This window comes from Plectropomus leopardus, chromosome 1 (assembly GCF_026936395.1).
Source record: "Plectropomus leopardus strain MGB_pleo_1.0 chromosome 1, ASM2693639v1, whole genome shotgun sequence".
Lineage (NCBI taxonomy): Eukaryota > Metazoa > Chordata > Actinopteri > Perciformes > Serranidae > Plectropomus > Plectropomus leopardus.
The window spans coordinates 25,032,181-25,053,294 of NC_142176.1; the positions used below are offsets into that span (position 1 = coordinate 25,032,181).

General features: G+C 38.4%; 1 protein-coding gene across 2 annotated transcripts in view; it reads right to left on the bottom strand.

Moving 5' to 3' along the window:
* LOC121954866 (chromodomain Y-like protein 2) overlaps positions 1-12,364 on the bottom strand; it is a 34,612-nt gene extending 22,248 nt beyond the window's left edge. The window contains exon 1 of one of the 2 annotated variants that reach the window (XM_042502636.2): positions 12,016-12,364. In XM_042502636.2, the coding sequence (XP_042358570.1) occupies positions 12,016-12,039 (24 nt within the window). In that variant the 5' untranslated portion in view covers positions 12,040-12,364. Of the gene's footprint in view, positions 1-11,659; positions 11,901-12,015 lie in introns of those variants that run through there. The other variant, XM_088078653.1, reaches the window with a different exon arrangement.
* Between the last annotated feature and the right edge of the window lie 8,750 nt (positions 12,365-21,114).

Genomic DNA, 21,114 nt, shown 5'->3' on the forward strand with positions numbered 1-21,114 from the left:
TGGATTTGAAACCACGGTCACTGTGGCAAGGACAGTGCCATTATTCATGGGGCGCCTGCTTTATCCACTCAGCCTCAATCCAGGCATCACAGATGGCTAGTGAGGGTACAACAAAACTTAAAAATTACTGTTTTCAACGTGGAAAAATTGATAATCACAGAAGAATTTCAATGTCATTCTGGATTTACTTTTATTAAGTTTCCAAAAAGACAATGAAGTTCAAGGCTGGATAACAAAGCTTATGAAAGGGATGTGATTGAAACCCTCTTAGGAATGGCCCCAATGATTAGTTTTAGCCTCTGGGCAAAAAAAGTGAGCTTCCCATGCAGTGTTTAAGAGATTATTTTTTTTGGCTTTTAATACCTTTAATTGACAGGACAGTGTGAGTGCAAGGACACAGCCTCTGTACATGGGGCGCTGCTGTATCCACTGTGCCACCAGGGGCCCCTCCCATACAGTGCTTATGGGATGTTTAGTAGCGTTATGTCGTGTACAACATCATTGACCCTGGAGTTATCACCTACAGTGTCCAGTCCAGTGTCCTGGTGAACACAGAGTATACTTTCCTCAGGCAAGTGTTTCTGTCGAGCCCTAAATGGCACGCAAATTTAATCAGATGTAAACATAGAATTTAAATGAATAGATCAGTTCCATTGTCACTGATACCTGATCCAGCCATGGATGTCAGCAGTGGCCCAATACCTGATATTATTATCGGATTGGTGCTTCCCTATCAGAAACTACACAGTCTTGCTGAATGCTGAATATGAACCAACAAAAAATGAACCTCAGATCTACAGTTAAGTAAAAAAAAAATATATATATATTGACTGTGTTTTTCTCTTTCAAAATAGTTAGTGAAATTATTTCATTTAGATAAATGATGGGCTACATAACACCAAAATATATGTTTGAATTTAAAGAGTACGTTTCTGCTGTTGCATTAACAAAAGAGCTAAGACACTTAAATAGTGTCGTCTACAAACTTCACACAATGTGTGTGACAAAGCACTCAAATAATCAGAGTGAATCATTACTTTGCAATTCAGTTTGATTGCATTCAACATGATTTGCAATTCAGAGGTGCTGACACGCTGACAGCATGAGAGCAGCCACAAAAAGGTTGAGGGAACAAAAACAGGACCAACTGAAGGCCTATAATCAGTGTACTTTATGTCAGACCATTGGTCCATCATAAAAACAACAAAAAATCAAATATCACAAACAGCCAAACACACAATCATCACATCACAAAAAAAACAGATAGCAGATAGGACACATCACATCAAATGGTCTTACATACACGTCAAACTAAAACACCAACACACACTGTCAGCATTAGAAGCAATGTCAGCGTCTCTCTGAGATTGTCGACACATTGTAGATGTGTAATACGCAGGTTGTGCTTGGATATCTACATATGAGGTTCCTTATAATTGTCTGACATTGGGATAGATTTATTACTTGCACTAAAATCACATGCAACACACACACCCTTAGGCATCATGTAAAGCTGATTTTGCAGTTAGTCTCTTTTGGTTACCCTGAAGATAAACGCTTAATGCATCTTTTTGGTCTTTAAGACTAAGCTCTACAGGTGAGGACAATGAAAAAGTTTAAGTAAGGGTATGTTATTCTCGTAGGACAGTTCGACAAGGTTTTGGCCATGAGACTGATGGAAAATGCTTGGAAGGTTTCATCAGTATTTAGTGCAGCTGTGGTAATAACTGCTCATCATGTTCTCAGATGTGCTGCGCACATTAACAGGAGTAAACAGCCTTTGATGGGTGAGCCGCAGGGGTGTCACAGAAATGAACAGAAGATTAGGTTGCTTACAGTCCCAAACAATGTCACACTTAACAGCATTGCAGAGAGACGCATGCAGAGAAAAGAAGCGTCGAAAGGAGAAAGCGTGGGGTAAACTTGTGTACACAGACCGGAGAGGTTCAGAAACACTTGATGCTTTAGTATGAGTTGGCAGAAAATGAGTGAATGTGGGCCATCGGTATCCTCCAACACCAACCACACACTCTGCTGTTTTCATCACATGGTGTGTATAAAGTCAGACAAACCATCAGCAGCAATGCTGACATGAGGAACAAACAGCAGCTGTGCTGTGTTTGGTTACATTGACATTTATAAGGAACGCTCACAGAGACGGTCAGAGGAATGAATCGATGTCTTATTACCTTTACAGCAGACATACACCTCCAGCCCTTACCGGAAAGCTCACATCATTGTTTTTGCACAAGGTCCTTGTCCGTACACGCTGAAACACCAAGCCCACATTTTCTGATCAAGTTATTTCGGAAACCGCTTTTGAAAATTTCAGTTTGCAAGTGAAAAAACTGTGTTTTAGAATGGACAGGGGGTTCAGATAGAAAGATGCATTCAAAAACTGAACTGCGCTGAACTGTGTGGACGTACTCATTCACAATCCACTGCAACAAGTCACCGCTCTGGTCCAACGACGCTCACACCACAGTAACAACCTACAGAAGGCTACCATCAAAAAAACGTGAAAACATTCAGCCAAATGCAATGACCACCATTTGTACCTAAAGAACAAATATGATCAGCAGTTTACTCCCCAGTGTAACAGTGCACTACACCTTGCCTCCCTGTGTACACACACAGTTTTGCAAAGGATGTCCGTGCCTTAATAGACATTCTGGTTGGGTTCACTTTTGAATGAATGTTTTAAATCACTGGGTTCAGCTTGGGATTTAAAATGTCTTGGGTGTGATGTAAAATGCTTCACTCACAGCGATGAGCCCACACCTCATGTTGTTTTGTTTTACCGCTCGCAACTATACTGTTTGACTCAGTGTCACCACTCTCTAAGTGTTTAAGGCTGCAGCAGGCAGCTGTTTTCAGTGAAAAAGCTCTGATAAAGTGACGGTGCGCTGCCTGTCCATCACCAAATTACAGAAAAAGTAAGTAACAAGCTGGTGAACACAGTAGTGCATTGAGCTGCTTTCAGAAGAGCCAGCAATTCTCCTCAGGAATCGGTGAATAACAGAAAGGAACTTAAAGAGGAGTAAATGTTGACCTGATATTCATCAGATGGTCAGAATCACTAAAAATCACAAATTCATGTGGAAAAATTCAACAGCAATACCTCTTTTCAGAAATCATGACCCATTTACTAAAGATAATCCACAGGCCCTGTTGTGAGTCGTTCTTCTGCAGGAATGATTTATTTCTATGAAACTACACCTGCCAACCATATCACTGCACAGAAGGAGGCGTGCATCTACTCGCGGACGAGAGTCTTGTGTTTGTGAACAACAAGAAGTGCACAATAATGGCATCCTCCTCACCTGGGCCATCACGTTTTCTTTCACTAGCTCAGTAAAATAATCTCAAGTTTTTTTTCTGTGTAGTGATAAAGCTGGTGGGTGTAGTTCTGTAAAAAGAAAATAGTTCCTACATGAAATTGCTTACAACAAGGTCTTTGTTGAGTAATGAGGTCATGATTTTTGGAAAAAGACATTACTGTCAAGTTTTTCAATTTAAAAAAAAAATATGTTTTGGCAGTTTGAGCAACACATGCCAATTGTCATCTAGATCCATTCTATTCGAAAAAAGGCAGACTCTACAGGCATTATCTCCAAACAACTCACACCAAAATAATCCAGATTGCTAAATAACACTACAGGCAAAAGGGAAAATGTGTATATACTGACTGGAGTGGTGAACTGTTCCTTTAACCATACAACTTCACAAGGTGATAATATATTGTGTGCAGCTTGTTGAGCTGACCGCGAGTGACCAAACAAAATCATGAATGATGGTAGTGTTTTCACTTTGTGTTCTGACCGTCCAAATAAATCCTTTCTGACTCGATGATTTGTCCTCATCTCTTATGTTTATACTGAAATGTCCAGTGGCCATTTTTATTACGATCAAAGCTTCTCTTCTTTGCTGCAAGGCCTAAAATCACCATTCTCTCTGCTATTTAAGGACGTTTTCACCAGATTAAGGTAAAAGTTGCTATAAACTAAAAGTTATAGGTGGCTACTTTAAAACTTAAGGCGCAGAAAGAGCAATGTGTCTAGTTCTGTTTTGTGTACAATTGTTGCTCTAGAAACGGACAACAAAATGGAAAGAGGAGGACGAACTTGACGTTAAAAAGTAATGACAGCAACACACAAACCAAGTGGGAAATCCATTCAACGCAGAGACATTCTCTCATGATTTTTCTATAGCCAAGACTCTTTAATTACGTATGTTTAATTCCCATTGTAATAAAATTACAAAGATCACTGTTAGTGCTTATTTCAGGATAAAAATATACTTTATCTTAATTGTATATATTTAATGGTTTACTAATCCTCAGATGTCACAAGAATATACGATATCCATTCTTAAAGCTGTTGTTTATACAGCTTTTTGTCATTTTTAATAAAAGGGGCTCTACATCAACACAGTAATACATGAGACAGATAATCTGAGAAAAAAAAGTCACTCCTCATAGTGCTTTGGATGGCATTTGCAGAAATATACCGCACGTGAACAAAAACAGACAATTAGAGCAGCGGAGTCTCTACCGCAGCTGTCAATCACTGCTTGTGACCTGTGGTCAAACTGTTTAAACTTGGCAGCATTGATCACACATGAATCAATATTCTGTTATTGCATTACCTATTTTTCCCCCCAGATGTTTTCAGAAAAACAACTTATACTGTTCAGCTGTTATATGAACAAGTTTGTGACCTTGCTGCCATGTTGGAAACAGTCGAGCCAAAACCAAGTACCGTCCACCAGCCAGAGCATTCTTTCTCATTTTACAGATAAACAGTACATTAAACTACATTTCTGAAAACATTCGAGGCAAGAAATAGGCAATGCGGTAACAGGATCTCTACGTAGTGACGGTTTCAGCAAATATAACAGAAAGTTATTTTTATAGTTACCAACTTAACTAACTTTGATATATTTAAATGCTTCAAGTAAAATTTGCTTTATTACTGTCACACTACTTTCAGTGGGAAAATAACTGCCAGTGACTCACCGATATGCCATCATCTGCTGATTAGACTACAGTAAACTACAGTAAGAATTTATATTTAAGGGGTTATAGCATTACAAAGCCTTCAAATGTAGTCACTGCAGCAGACAAAGCTGACATGCATAGAAAACCGTGATTGGTCAGATTGGGCTGCTTGTGTTTTCTCCTTCGAGTTTCACATGCTGGTAGAGTTTCATCGGAGTGAGTACAAAATTCAGGTTGTTGAAGAGATTAGTCTTCTCCTATTCAGTAACACACAGCTAGCAAAGACATGCCAACTGCAAACCTTCAGCTCACATCGATCCAACACTGCATAAATCGAAACCTACGCTATGGGTTTCTACAGTGAGACTCCCTTTAACCCTTTGTGTCTACTACAAATCAAGCTTTAGGGGAAGATTTTCAATATTTTCTTCTGTGCTAGATTCCATCAAAAGCCTGTTTGTTCATATGAAGGCACGCGAGCATGACAGTTCATAAGATGAAGTATTATGTGTCCCCTTGCAGGCAGTGGATTTGTGAATATTTACTCCAGTAGAAATTAGAAGGGCTCTGACATCGCCTCCTGTTTGTTAAACCAGAAATGGAAGATTTAATGCAGCTGTAGTTATAACTGCTCTTCATTCCCTCAGAAGTGCTGAGCACATGAACAGGAGTAAACAGTCTTTGATGGGTGAGTTGTAGGGGTGTCACTGAAATAAACAGGAGATTTCAATGATTACATTCCCAGACACAGTGACACCTAAGAATATAACAGCGTATCAGAAACACATGCAAAGAAATGGAGGAGGGAGCAGACAGAAGGGCCAGTTGAATACACAGAGTAGACAGGTTTACCAACATTTACACTTTAACGTCCGACCCAAAGCAAAATAAAAAAAAAAGAACCAAAAAAAACATATAATAGACTGTTAGGGATATCATGACAGGTATTTTACACCCTGACATCACTTTTAAGTGTGGTTACAGGTGCAACATAGCAGATGTCTGACCACACTCACCTGTCATGCTGAGTCTGCACCGAAGCACAATTTACACCACTCAACTCACAAGAACAGAAGTAATGACCAAGCTGCACAACCAACAACCAAATTCCCTGGAAGCATCCAGTTAATGCCATGACAGTTAACATCAGTGAAGTATAGACAACCCTAATAATGAGTCCTACAACCTGAAAATAAATCAGCATTTCAACACCCCCAGTTCCCTCGTCTCAAAGTCAGCGGGTTTTTTGAAAGGGTTTTTGGTTAGAAGGCCTAAATAAGGTCTGAGATTAACACAAGCTTAAGAGAATTTTGCGTTTTGTTCTTCAACATAAATTGTCAGTAAATACCCCACTTTTGAACTTTAAAACATTTAAGGTAGTTGCTAACAGTGGCTAAATGAGACTACAGAGCGTCATCACATCGAGCCGAACACGGCTTTACAGCCTCGTAGCAGTGGTGACGCGACCAGAGTGTGGTTAGTTGTAGTCTAACAATAGCTTTTTACCTCTGGCGAGTAGATTTAGGCTTCAAAAATCCTGCAGCAAAATTTTAATTATAAATATTTGTTTACCACAGAGCTAATTTTCTGCAGTGATACAAAATCCAATGAAAAAATCCCATAGGCTTTTTCACAAGAGGACGTTAGCCTCCAGGTTGGCCCACACAAAAATGTCATTGTTGGGGCACTATTATCCAACAAATCATCATTTTCAAAGGATATACTCTTTGAAAAAGGGTAAAATCAAACATAATGTAACAATTATTACAACATCAGTTCATTTTAAAACACGTGCTGAGTTTATCAAACAGACACCAGGTTAAAGTCGAATGTTATTTTATTTTAGTGTCAGCAAGGTGAGCTTTTCCACTGTCCCACCAGATAAGAACACTTTCTGTTACTGCCTTTCTACAGGTTAGAGACAGCGCTGAAGGACCATTTCTGGAGCCGTTTTCCTCCACGTGAACATTAAGTTCAATGTCTGGCCTATTAGCACAAGCTAACATAGCAGCTATTAAACAGTCCCAACAAACCCACACCGCCACCAAAATGGCTGGACTCTATAATTAAACCTATTAGTAACCGATAGCTTATTTTAACCATGTAATGTTGACAGACAGTCCTGTCACTGTGTGTCTGTGCGCTCGACGGACTCTCACCAACTGTCCCTAATTTGAAGCTCACGCTCTTTTCAGAGGTTACATCTCTGAGTGAACAGCCGATAGGTAAATGGTTTGTTTGCATTACCTGATGGATTGCCATATTTTATGGATTTAGTGTGGATAGAGAGCGTCCCATGTGACATAATGCGGTGTGATATTCAGATGCAGCTTGCTTGCTGTCGGACCCGGTGTAAGAGCTGTCCATTGGTGATAACATCTCCCAGAATGCATGATAATATGAGGTATAAACAAGCATTATATCTGCCTCTAATTTAAAAAAGTTTTTATGAAGGCTGTTATATTGACCATCAAACTTATGTATCATAAATAGAGAAGATTCAGATCCTGGAATACAGTCAGTCCTTGCAACTCTGGGTATTTAGAGAAAACATGAAACTAAAGTTAAATCCTGACTCTGACTCTCTTCAAGGGAGAAAAGTCACTAGCTTTATCGCTCAGCTTTTTTTATTTTTAAATTTAAGTCTTTCAAGGGGTCCTAAAATTTTAGGTTGGCAACACCGATATCACCAAAATCATTGTCCAAAATGTTTGTCCCAATCCCTCAAGTATATGTTGAGATATTGTAGAAAATCCTCCTTCGGTAACATACAGTCAGGTTGCTACGGATATTTTACTGGAATAGGGCTGCACTGAACGATTATTTTTTTTATTGATTAATCTATCGATAATTTTTTTTTATTGATCTAACTATAATTTTTTTATTACTCGATTAATATAACAACGAATTTACTGAAAATAGCATTTTAAAACTTGTCATACACTGATCGTGGTCTTGGTCCTGGTTGCGCCCAACGCCGTGATCATGCCTGTGGACACCTCTGTATCAATACATGCATGAGCCTCTTATCAACACCCACAATATCATCATAGAGTGCATTTGATAATTTCACACCTATCGCTATTGTAATATGACATGCGTCTGTTTCCAATATTGCTATGCCTCTCTCCCCCTCCTCCCTCTCTCTTTCTCTTTCTTTTTTGCCGCAATTGTTTCTCATTTGTTATTTACGACATCTGTTGCACGTCTGTCCGTCCTGGAAGAGGGTTTTTCCTTGGGTGATGTGAGGGTCTAAGGGCAGACTGGGCAATAGCCCAGTCTTAACTGGTAATCTGTGTTTTACAGTCTGACATAAAAACTCTCCAAAATTTCAAATTTCAAATAAAGTGAATGCAAGAGCTTGTTCCACTCAAGTAAAAGGAATGAAGTGCAATCTACATTTAGCAATCCAACAGCAAAACAAATAAAACAATGTCAAATTCAAGTCACTTTTAGGAGGAGTAACAAAACAGTTACTCTTTGTAACAGTAACAAACCTCAAACCTAGCAGTCCAACAAAACATCTTACAGTGAAATTAGTGCAATTTGAATAACAGTGTTGTATTTTCATATTTATAAGCACATATTCCTCATTTCTGAAGTTATACAAGCTCCTATACAGCTGACAACCTGTCCTGTAAATGTTTCAAAAAATAAAATGCATTGTATCAGCATGATGGCATTCTGTCCACAGAGATACAGTCAGATAGCTTTTGTTTTGAAAGGAAAGTGAGGAAGTTGAGGTAAAACAAAAAATCGTTATTATTTCTTTAGTAACTTTAGTATTTCCTCATCTCTGTGACCGAGAGAGACTTTAAACTGCAGTATAAAGTGGTATACACGCATCAAACACGAGCATCACGCGTAAAAAAACAGCAAGCCACTGTTTCCCTAGATGTGCAGCTGACACGCAGCTCAGACGCGCCTGACAACCGCTGCTTTTGACAGCCAAATCTAAAGCCTACAGTAGGCAAGTATTTGATGCTCAAAGTGCAGACTTGGGGTGGAGATTCACTTTAATACTTAGTTCCTCTCATAAACATTAGGTATTGGTGGTAAACACACAAGTGTTAATAACAACGGAAAAACAGGACGGTGGCTCTCTAAAGATAATTTTGTTCCTCCTCTGTGTGCATCTGTGTTTGTGTATCTAAGTGTTAAATGTGCTCAGTAAATAAATGGTGAGCCGTGAGCATCCTTGACCCCAGCAATTGTTGTTTTTTTAACTTCATTGTAGAATTGACATTGTCCCGTTCATTCACTGTGCTTCGGCTGCGTCAATGCATTTAATGAAGTCGGCACGACTCGGCAGAAAGCCTGACCTTATTCAGCGATTTTGTAAAAAATGCTTTCACACATTACTTCTCAAATGGTTTGATGCCATGAAATCTGCTCAACACAACTTACTACATTACCATATTATCACTTAGAAAGAGAACAAAGGCCTAATTTACTGATGGGTCTGTGAAGCATGCAGTAGATCAGAGTGACGGAACATTTTAGGAACACCCATAAATGGAGCGCTTAGACTGAATTTTGAATTCAGAAAGATAATAACAGGTCAAATATAAAATTATTTCCCACTTTTGAACGCTACCAAAGTACCAAAATTTACCCAACCATGGTCTTAGTCTATCTCACTCAGTCCTGGATGTCACTGCTTGCTTATCCAAAGCATTTCAGCCCAGGCTTCACATTGTTGACCCCCACCCACATCTTCTTTCCAAAATATGCATCTTCTAACTTTCACTTTCCAAACAATCTCTTACATGCCAGCAAACAAACAACACTTTCATGAAGTTGTTAGTTACTTTATTGGTGGTCTGGTCAGCTTCTCAATTATAGTCACTCTAAGAGGTCACCGTCACTCATGACCCGCTGCCACGCAAGACAATAACCAGAAATGTCTTAGCATTTTACATTTTTGAAAACTACAGAATATTTAGGCTACATTTGCATGTATTTATGTATCAGATACACTGAATTTTTATGTTTAAAAAAATGTGCTGTTGGTTGTTGTTGGTCTGCAGCTTGGCCTGCACCCACTATCCAAAAACCCCTTACACTTCACAATGACAAAGACAGCTTACACTTTATGTCACTTTAAAAACATTGCTATGATACATATCAAATGTACATATGCAACATATCTGTGGTTTGCAGAAACTAACAATGCAAACATTTTCTTCTGGCAACTAGACTATTACCATGTTAGTAGGAAAACAACCCAAAGACTCAACTGACTGCTGAGGACTGACAACACCTTGGTACTAACAAAAACAAATCATATTTTGTGAGTGACAACCCAGTAACCTGTTTAACAATGAGCACTCAACCATGCAGTTCCAAAGAAAATTAATCAACCTTCAGTGACCACATGCTAATTGTACAGACTGCACATGAGGCAGATTACACATCAAACCAACTGCCTGTGTGGAATAAACATTTTCTAATCTGTAGTCATATTTAAAACAACAGCTAACTACTACTTCAGTGACGCGATGCTACCTTCACTTTGATGTGAATGATTTTCCCAATCAGCCACTCATAATTACTCAATTTGAATGCAGCATAAAACAAAAAAGGTTTTGCAGCGTATGTGTGTATGAATGCATGAGGCCCCCATTACCTAACTTAAATAAGCATAACAAATAGAACTGATATTATACAATTATAATCCATCTTGTCATATATTATGAAGGAGAAAAATTGAAAGAAAATAAAACTGACAATAATTAAAACACATGCACATGAGGGGGTGGGGATGAGGGCTGCATTGGTGTAAGATTTTCATGGACTGATCATATTAGAAAATATGAATTTTCTGTCTGATTGTATTCTTTTCAGTACTGTGGATAAATAAATGCACATGGTACAATAACCATCAACTTTGATACCATGGTATACCTCGAAACAGTGCTGCAACCCTTGTGATTATGTATCAATATGGACGAGTGACTTACACTTTTAATAAAAAAACAGTCAGCAGGACTAACAGTTTGTGAAAAGGCAATTACCAACTGCATCTCCACTTATTTACTCCATTGTCCTCTAACAGATGTCCTGTTTGACTCATAGGCTGTTTGTCAGTGCTGTGAGCAGATAATGTTATCTACTTGAACACTCACAAGAGGGTCTCTAAGTTTATTTTCAGATAGGCTAGATATTTTTTGGCATGTTTAAAATGTGTAGTTTACTTTTAAAAAATTGAAAACTTGTTATTTTTCCTAAACTAAAGCCTTTTTGTTTGTCCCTGGAAGTGATCAGACATCCACAGCCCCCCCATCTCCCTCTGTCACCACCACGAACTGAAACATATGACACCATGTCAGCACAACAAAGGCTAATGACAGTAAGTGACTGATTCAGTGAAACTGATGTAGAAACCAGGCTTCATGCAAATTCTGGCACCGATTCCAGAGTGATGTTGCGCACGAGGGCAGCGTGACCTTCCTGCCACCCATTTGGGGCAACTTTTACGCCCCAAAACTGTCGGAGTGATCATTTCACCAATTCGGTTGAACCGGGAAAGAAGCTCACGCAGACCTGTTTACACCGCTCGATAAAAATAAACTGGTGTCTCATCTTATGTGCCTACAAAACAGTCACACTGCTGTAAAAGCCTGTGATGACAAAATATCTTTTGGCATGTATGCGCACCTTCAGAACCATCACTCCGTCTGTAGCTATTCACCATGCCCGTCCGTCCGCTCCGCGCTGCTGTCACTTTACCACGACTTTCAACTCGGCGACAGACTGAGGAGTTCAGCCCGTAAATGACATCTTACCTATTTACTACAGCCGCGAACAATTGTGGCAAAGTATATCAGAAGCGACACAAAGTCTGAGCATAAATTAACGAACCTTGTCTTCGCAAAGCTTGAGAAGGGTTAGTTTCGCCTGTTAAAGGGCTTAGTACACCGCTTTTTGCATACGCGACGCCCTCCCCTTTACTTCCTAATTCCATTATTCGTCAATATTACAGAGCATTTCCCGTGGACATGGGTTTATCTTACCTCGTAAAGGTCTCCTGAAGCCATTCTGGGGTGCGGACTCCGGCGGCGCGGCGTTCTTGCCTGCCTTGTTGGCTTTTTTTGGACCCTACTCTCTCGGTGTTTCGGCGAAAGCCCCGATAGACGGGAATTAGCGAGCAGCCGTGTTATTCTGAGCAATCCGCAGTAGCAGATCAGCAGACAGTGTCAATCGAGCCCGGCGCTCTGCGATGGATCGTTCCACACTTTAAACAAACAACCATCGGGGCGGTGCTGTTTACCCAGACCCAAGTGGAGGACTGGAAATTAGTCCCCAGCTAAGAATGCGCAGCCTGATGGTCTGCACGCGCCCTGCTCCTCCGAGCTCTGTTGCAATCCAACAACTCAACGGGAGATGATATGCTACATGTCCTGTCTTCAGAGAGACACTTCCCTTTCTGTGACCCACTCTACCTGTCCACCTTCATTTAGAGTTATTGGGAAACACCCACAACAAATTCATCTCAACTATTTATAATGAACAATAAGAAAACTGGAAAATACAAAACTAATGATGTTCATGCATTACTTTTGTGTGTCGACACAGAATTTCCATCATTTTTACAATATTTATAGAAATATGATCAAAGTGTATTCAATCAGTTCATTTTTATTATTTGTCCTTGAGGGCAGTTTATGTTGCAGCAAGTGTAAAAACATGGAAAAAAACACATCAAATCACAAACAATATGAAATGGAAACTAGGGGTCAAAAGTTGTCAGCCTTGCTGATTATTGGGGCCGATATTTGGCATTTTGCAGATTATCTGTATCGGGATTTTATTTTAATGTTAGCCCATAAAATTAATTTTTAAAAGGTGCAAAGCAAATGTCAGTATGGGAGGAACTTTTACTTTGTAAAACCTCAGAGAGCTATTTTCATTTATTCATTTTTTATTTAAAATTTTCACTGAACTTTATAAAAACAAGTTGCAGGGAACTTGCTTTATATGATGTTGAACACTTCAGTTTTGATTAAACATTTGGTAAAGGCATTTAAACAAAGTTTTGAGTTTGAGTTAGAGTTTGTTGTATTTCAAATTCTAAATATTGACAGAAAAATGTTCATTTTTATTGGAAATGCATATCGGTTCGAAATATCAGTTATGGATCTCATTAACTACTAATAATTGTTATCGGCCCTGAAAAAACAATATCGGTCAACCTCTAATGGAAACATATAATAACAACAGACAATAATCTGTGCACAGGGCGACTTGCACCTATGAACATTCAAACTCCACAGCAGCAGATTAATATGTGTCCACCATAAAGTGCCTCATGGATGACGTTTTTCTGTACTCCCAGAAGTTAGCGTGGCCCCAGTTCACTTGTCAAAAAGCCTATGGGACTTTTGCATTGGATTTTACAAACATTTATAATACTTACAGGGTTTATTTAGCAAGATAATCTTTACAAAACACTTTTGAAGCCTAACTGCAATCGCCAGAAGCAAAAAGCTGGGCTGATACAAACACTGTGGTCGTGTTGCAACTGCTACGAAGCTGTAAAGCCGTGTTCGGCGCGGTTTAGTTTACCCACTTGTTAGAAACCATCTTTTTCAGGAGACATATAAAAGCTTAAAAGTTAGTGATAGGAGTATTTACTGACATATTTTATGTCATAGAAGAAAACATGAAAGTGTCTTACGCTAGTGTTATCCACACACCTTATTTAACTAACCAAAATCCCTCTAACCAAAAACCTTTGAGACGAGGGAACTGGAGGTGCTAAAATGCTAATTCATTTCTGGGTTGTAGGACTTATTACTGAGGTTCTCTATAACTTCATAGGGCCTGTAATAACGTAGTGAGCATTACATATGACAATGTCTCCTAAAAACATCCATTTCCAATGTAGGCCTAGTTTACATCACCATCAACAGGTCAAGACAGTCACAATAATGCAGCATGAAGGACCGGCACCGTGCAGGCCCATGCTGCAGTTTAGCACAATATTAAGCCCTACCACCGACATAAACAATGTGATGGCAAGCAAAAATACAGGATTCAAAAATAATAATATGTAGCCTATTTATTTTTTCCATTTTAAAATCTACTTGTCTACACATAATAAAATGACATCATACAACAAGGACACAGTTGGGCTTCTCAGCAGCATGGGTGGACGAGACAATGGGCCCTGGGCACAGGTATGCGAAGGGCCCCCTTAATACAGAGGGACTTGGTGGTGTAGTCAATATGCATCTTTTTGTGGTTTGTGTTACTTTGTGGTCATTTTGTGTCTTTTTTTGTTTATGTTTACTACAAACTTTATTTAATTTTGTGTCTTCCTGAGATCATTTTGTGTGTCCTTGGGGTAATTTGGGGTCTTTTTTGGTCATTTTATGTCTCCCTGTGGTCTCTGTCAGATGATTTTGTGTCTTTTTTTGTCACTTTGCAGTATTTTTGTCTCCTTGTTTTGTGTCTTTTTGTGGTCATTTGGGTCTCTGGTGTAAATTTGGGTCTCTGAGGTAAATCTTTTTATTATTTTTTATTTTTGTGTCACTGTTCTAATCTCATGTCTCCTTGTGATTGTTCTTGTGTCTCCTTGTAGTAATTTTGTATAAATTTGTGGTAGTTTTTTTTCATTTCTGTAGATATTTCGTGTCACTTCGCAGTTCCTATGTGTCTCTTTGTGGTCATTTTTAGTCTCTTTCCTGCTAGGACATGGTAATCTGATATTTGACATTTTGTAAGTGAAGCCAGGGAGCCCCCTGACACTTTGGGCCCCTGAGCCAGTGCCTGTAGACCTGATCAGTAACCCATCCATGCATCCATGCATCAACAACATTATCAGTGTTATAGTCCACCGCTTTAGCGTAGGCTTTATGGTAAAGATTCATGTGGTAAGCACCACGTCAACATGACTCTGAAATGATGCGTCTCAAACTGAAAGGTCGAGAACTTCCTCATAATGAAGTTATGTAAAGAGTGATACTAAATGTAAGTACAATGCAAATCGTTATGAGCTGATGTAATATATGGAATATCCAGAGAAAAAGGTTTTTATGCCATACACAATATAATTTCAAAAGATTTACTGCAGTGTGGAAAGCCATTAATTCTTATTTTTCATTGATTTTCTTTCCGTCAGTCATTCTCTCTTTAAATTTAAATGTTGACCACACATGCCTGTGCACACATGATCAACCACAAAAATCAACAAACCCAGAAAAATCATACCTATCAAGACACTAGGCTATACAACACTGTAAGGTATTCTTCTACTCTACTCAGTGTCTAGGAGCATATGAAAACAAATTTGGAGAAAAGGCACTCAGTGCAGATAATGTGCAATTGTTCTCCAGGCCGCACTACATTTGGAGCATAACTGTTCCTGTGAGTGTGCTCAAAAGTAAAAATATCTCACTGTTCTGTTTTAATAGAAAGAAATATCATCACCATTAAAACAAATGCTGAAGAAAACAAGCATACAGGCCACGCTGATATCACAGCAGAGGTGTAAACTGGCGCCTTATTTTGCCCTTCATTTAATATTAATGTGGACTGTGCTTGGTTGGAAAGATTTGAAATACTGCACAGAATGAATTTAACCACACTAAGAGGTATAAGCTCAACTTTTATTTTCAAAAAGTTCAAGGGCATTTCATGTGTCTGTATTAGGTGCTAGAGTTGCTTAACCTTTACAGTATATTAACATTATCAACAGGAATTGAGTGGCCTTGTCTGATGCTGAAAATAACTGCTGACTTTCTCTAAATATCACGAGGGAGCTCACAATGTATTATCAAGAGCTCACAGTTGCTGAAAGATCTCTGGATGTCTTCTTTTTCATGATTTACTGGTATTCCATCATATCACAGAGCACACCTGAGTCTATACATCCTCCAAGTCACTGAAAACACTGTTTGGTTTTGGCTATGAGTTTCAGGTTAGAGCAGTGTTAGGTTCAGTTTAGAAAAAAGGTTAGATGTTGGCTATTTAGTTGAAATGGTTAAGGTTAGGGTCAGAGGCTAGGGAATGCATGATGTTAATCGAGTACCTCACGTGTAGCCTATACGTTCAAAGGTATGTGTGTGTGTGTGTGTGTGTGTGTGTGTGTGTGAGAACCTGAAAAGGCTTCCTGGGATCCTGTGACACCATTTATTGTGGCTAGTGAGGTATCTGTTACAGTGCACTTCATGTGGTGCTCCCCTTATGATTTTGTCTTTTAAAGATATTGTAGACTTTCCCTTGTGTTTTATTAAGCCGAGGAGGGAAATGATGTTGAATGTGAGGAAAAAGAAACATAGGACTTTTCTGAATGGAGTCATACTGACAAATAAAAAAAACAGTTGCACAAGGCGCCAGTACGGCACCTTTGTCCTGTTTTGTAAATCAACTGTTGATGTGGAAGGATGAGGAAATGGCAAAACAGGAAGAGTTATCTGGATAGATTTCAGTTAGCTGCAGGAGACAGTTACGATCATTATTTTCCATAGAGAGAAATAAGCTATTTATCATAGAAAAACACAATGGATTCAAATTTTCCCAAACATGTTTCACCTTACAGACCAACGATGTATTTTGCCATATAGCCTATATGTTTCTAGTTGTGCTTATATCTGCTATTGGCAGCAGTGCACCACATTTCAAATGATGCAGGTATTTATATATTTGTGAAAAAGGGAAATGAATGCTATCTTTTCCTATAGTCGCAGATGTGTTTTTTCCTCTGTCATTAGTGTTGATGCCAGTTGCTATTTCTGTTGTGACAGGTGGATTTGAGACATGACTTTCATTTTTGATAATCAGTATTTCCATTCCCAGCTGGCCACTTCAGTGATGGCACAGTGTTAACGGTAAATTAAGCTTATGATATAATTAAAACATTTTCAGTTATCACAACTGTAAAGAGCTTGAACTCTGAACATTCACCTTGCAGTGAATGACATGAAAGTTATCAAATGAGGTTTCTGGATTTGTGTTTTACTTTTAAATCTTGATAAATGTTCATCATTAAATGAAATTAATGTTTTAGCTGTTGTGTAATGCCCATTCATGCTCATGTCACAGTCAGGAGCTCAGATGTTCTGTTTTAGTGTGTAAAAGAAGCAGTGTGTCCTCAGTGTGTACTCTGATGCAATGTGTTCCTGAAAAGAAAATCTTCATGAATAAATGATAACGTGAAATGCAATTCATTATTTACTATACGTTTAGATTTTATTATCAGTAGAGTTGTCAGTGGAGATACCTACAAATCAAATAATACGTTATGATAAACAAACAAGAGAACACTTGTTTGATTATCACCATTTTCAAATGAGTTAAACTTGCAGCATTTAAGTTATGGTTATTTAAAGGTGCCCTGCACAGTTTTTGTCCTCTAGCTGTGCTACAGAGCAATAATTTTATGATTGGGTCCCCCGGTTTCTTTGTATATTGTGGACAAGGATGCACATGTATGTAAACAAGACTTTCAACATAATAAACACTTTTAAATACAATGTTAGGGGGGATATCATGGTCATGGTTAGAGGAAACCCACATTAACTGTGACACATTCACTGATTTCAATGTCTAAAATTGCTAAATGTTATGGCAAATGTAGCTACATAATTTCACAACCATATAGGAGGCACACAGCACGTCCAAAAGAATTTATGAAATTTTGGAACAATTTTGGACCAAATAACCTCATGTTTAAGTAGTTCATAAATAGTGAAACCAGCTGCACCAAAATGGAATCACTTATTCCTAATTCCTTACTCTAACCGAAATCTGTGATGGAGTTTTTGAAATATTCGGCTAACTACACAAAACACACTGGAATAAAATTAAACCTAGTGGCAGATGTAATAGATAAGCTAAATGTACAGTCAGTGATTCTAACCTAATAAACTTTTTGTCAGAATAAGCGAATATCTCTTTAGAGACTACTAGCTGTACATTCTGTGTGAGCTCTGGAAAAAAAACATGACTCTGTAAAAGTGGCTCAGTCTCAGCCACACAACACTATCGTTCTGGCCTCTTGCACACTGTTGGTTCAGATAATCAGTGTCACTGACTATAAAATAAGACATCAAAATATGTCAGTTTGCAATTCCATTACTCTATATTAATATATAGTTTTCAACTAGACTATATACTTCCACAACGTAACACAATTCCTGAAAATCAATTATTGCTTTTGATTTTGGTGTGCACCCCACGACCGGCCACACGTGAAAAAACACCACTGCTTGCACAGGACAGAGGGAAGACCATTGATGTATAAAGAGAAAGGTAGTGGGAGAGAGAGAACATTAAATCTGGCGCATGAAGGGAGGGGTTATTTGTTTGGGTGTTGAGTTTAAATATCAATAAACTTCCTCAAGAATTGCTGACTCCACCTTTAAGTCAACAAGGCTGCAGTTGCACATCTCACTTCTTCATGACTTATTTGAAAGAAACATCCTCACTGCACATAAGAGCTAATAATACAGTTAAGACATCCCCCCTCCACTATTGGCTTCAAACAGTCCACATGTGCTCCCTACGGTCATTGTAGTGCGTCTCTCACATGTTCGCTTTTTCATATTCTCTTGTTAGCTGGTGAGGAGGACATCTGGACTCCTGTGGTTTACCTCCCATGTTGCTAACCATTCCCTACAGGTGGTGTAAGAAGTTCTCTGTGTTTTCTATGCACGCTGTTCACTTAGCTAAATGTCAGTCTTGGGCGTGTCCGCTTAGCTGTTTGCATGTAATGTTGATTTTATCATCAGCGACCTACAATCATGTGAGGCCAATCACAGTGAGAATGTTATGCTGCACATTTTCCTTTAGGAACATGAACTGATCTGACTCAACACTGGAAGTTGACACACACAGTGCCAATGAACAACTACTGTATAATGGTTTTTAAGACTATATCTTTTAGTGAGCCTGGCCATGTTGCATGAGTGAATGCAATGGGATTATTAGAATTATCTTTACTGTGGTTTAAACTAGGTTCATTCTCAAGAGTTACAGCATATAGGAAAGAAGACAGCTTCCACACTGCTGTCAATCAAAACCATATTAGAAGTTCATTTAATCAATCATCCTGACAAACTCCAGTTCAGCCACAAGAATAAGCAAGTTGACAGAATCTGACTAATGCTGAATTAATGTGAACTATTGATGAACAGCTGATTACACTCCTCCTCTCTTTCAGTGTGACAACAATTCTGTCAGTTAACATTTGACTTCCACTCAATTGTCCAACCACCATCTATTTGCACTTGTCTTACTAATAGCCACTAGTCCTATAGCCAACCACTAACTTTAATATAAGTCACTATTAACATTAGTCCCGTCTCATCTCATCAATGAAAACAAAAGCAAACATCTTGTCATAGTTATCGATGATAAATTTTCAACTGTCGTTGTCTTTTCTTTGTCAGAACAAAAAAAGAAGTAATTGATAAACATCTTGTCAAAAAGAACAAATAGAAATTGTCTTAGTTTTCAAAAATGAAAAATGAATGTCTGATATTCTACAGCTAATATTTTTGTCCCATATTATCAAAAAAAACAAATGTACATTTCATCATAGTCTTCATTATCAATTATCTATCTACTATAACTATCTATCTTTAGCTTGTCAGCATCTCGTTTTTGTCATTAAAAAAAGGTCATTGAGGGACAGTTTTCATCTAGTGTTTGTTACTTAAATTAATGTATGTAGTATGAACTATATCCCTTTACCTGTCTTACCTAAGGAAAAAATCTAGTTTCAATGTGAAGTTGTTTGTAAGAGTACAGGAAAGTCAAGGTCATCAGGTGAACACCCTCCAGCCTTCCTTTTTGTCTACAACATCACTAGCTAACAACAAACAGCTACCGTTATATGTCAAGATGCATTAACCAGCATGTTGTTTTCATCACGCTGCTCAACTAACCAAGCACCAACAACACAATCACCCTCAACTAACATGCTAAGCTAACTAGAATGCTAACAAGTTTGTGTATCATCCGTTCATTCAACAAAAAAAACTAAAAAAACGAGCAAGACTTTGCTTTATTTGCTTTTCTGTATAAACCAAATATTGAAAGAGGACATTTGTTTTCTCATTATTGGCTTGAAAGGAAAAACAAAACAAAACAAGGAAACAAAAACAAAATAAGTTACGCTGCTCGTAATCTTTATTTATTTTCTTATTTCTCATGGTTTCATTTGGCTGCGACTCCACACTACCATGGATGCTTGTTTCTCCATTTTACGCCTGCTCCATATGAGGCGTAAAAGTTACATCCAGTCCAAATGGTGCACTGGTCACAACTTCCTGTTGGTCATAGCTCTTAGCTCTATTTTGGACTTTACAGCCAGACGTACGTCCAGGTGGTGACCTCGGCTTTGATGATCACACTACCTGAAATATGTTTTAAATCTTCTCCACTGTCATGTCCCAAACTCTGAGTGTCAGTCTTCTGATGGCGCATGCACGAAGCCGCCGCAGAATGAAACAATGAGAAATAAGAAAATAAACAAATGAAAATACAGAACAACGTAAAAATAAAGAACAATGTAAAATTGTTATTTTGTTTGTTAATGTATTAGATTTTTTCCTTTCAAGCAGAAAATGAGAACGGGTTTTTTTTTAATATTTGGTTTATACAGAAAAACAAATTCAAAAAAATTATGACTTGTTTTTTTTGTTTTAATGACCAGATGACAGACGGACCCTAACAGCATGCTGAGCTGCTGACGGAAAGCTGCCCGGCTGCTCAGGCAGCACCAGCAGCATGCTGCTCAATCTTCAGCCACACCTCATCCTAGCAAGCAACCCACCATAAGGTTTGTAGGTCATGAAACTAAATTTAGGCTATATCAAAACTTCTTACATGTACATAACAGTTAAAAAGAAAAAAGCTTTAACTATTTACATGTAGACCTGAAGTTAGACATTAGAAAGAGAATGCAATATTTTACTCCATCCACTGCCTTTAGGATATAGTTCTATAAATACTTGATTGTTGAACCCTACCATGATCTAGCTTTTGTTGGAGGCAGGCCTGAGTTTAGAAGGTATGCAACTTACACTAATTATTATGAATTTCAAGTGGCAATTCTGCCACTATTATTGTAAACTGCTACAAAGCAAAGCTTGACTTTTACAGTG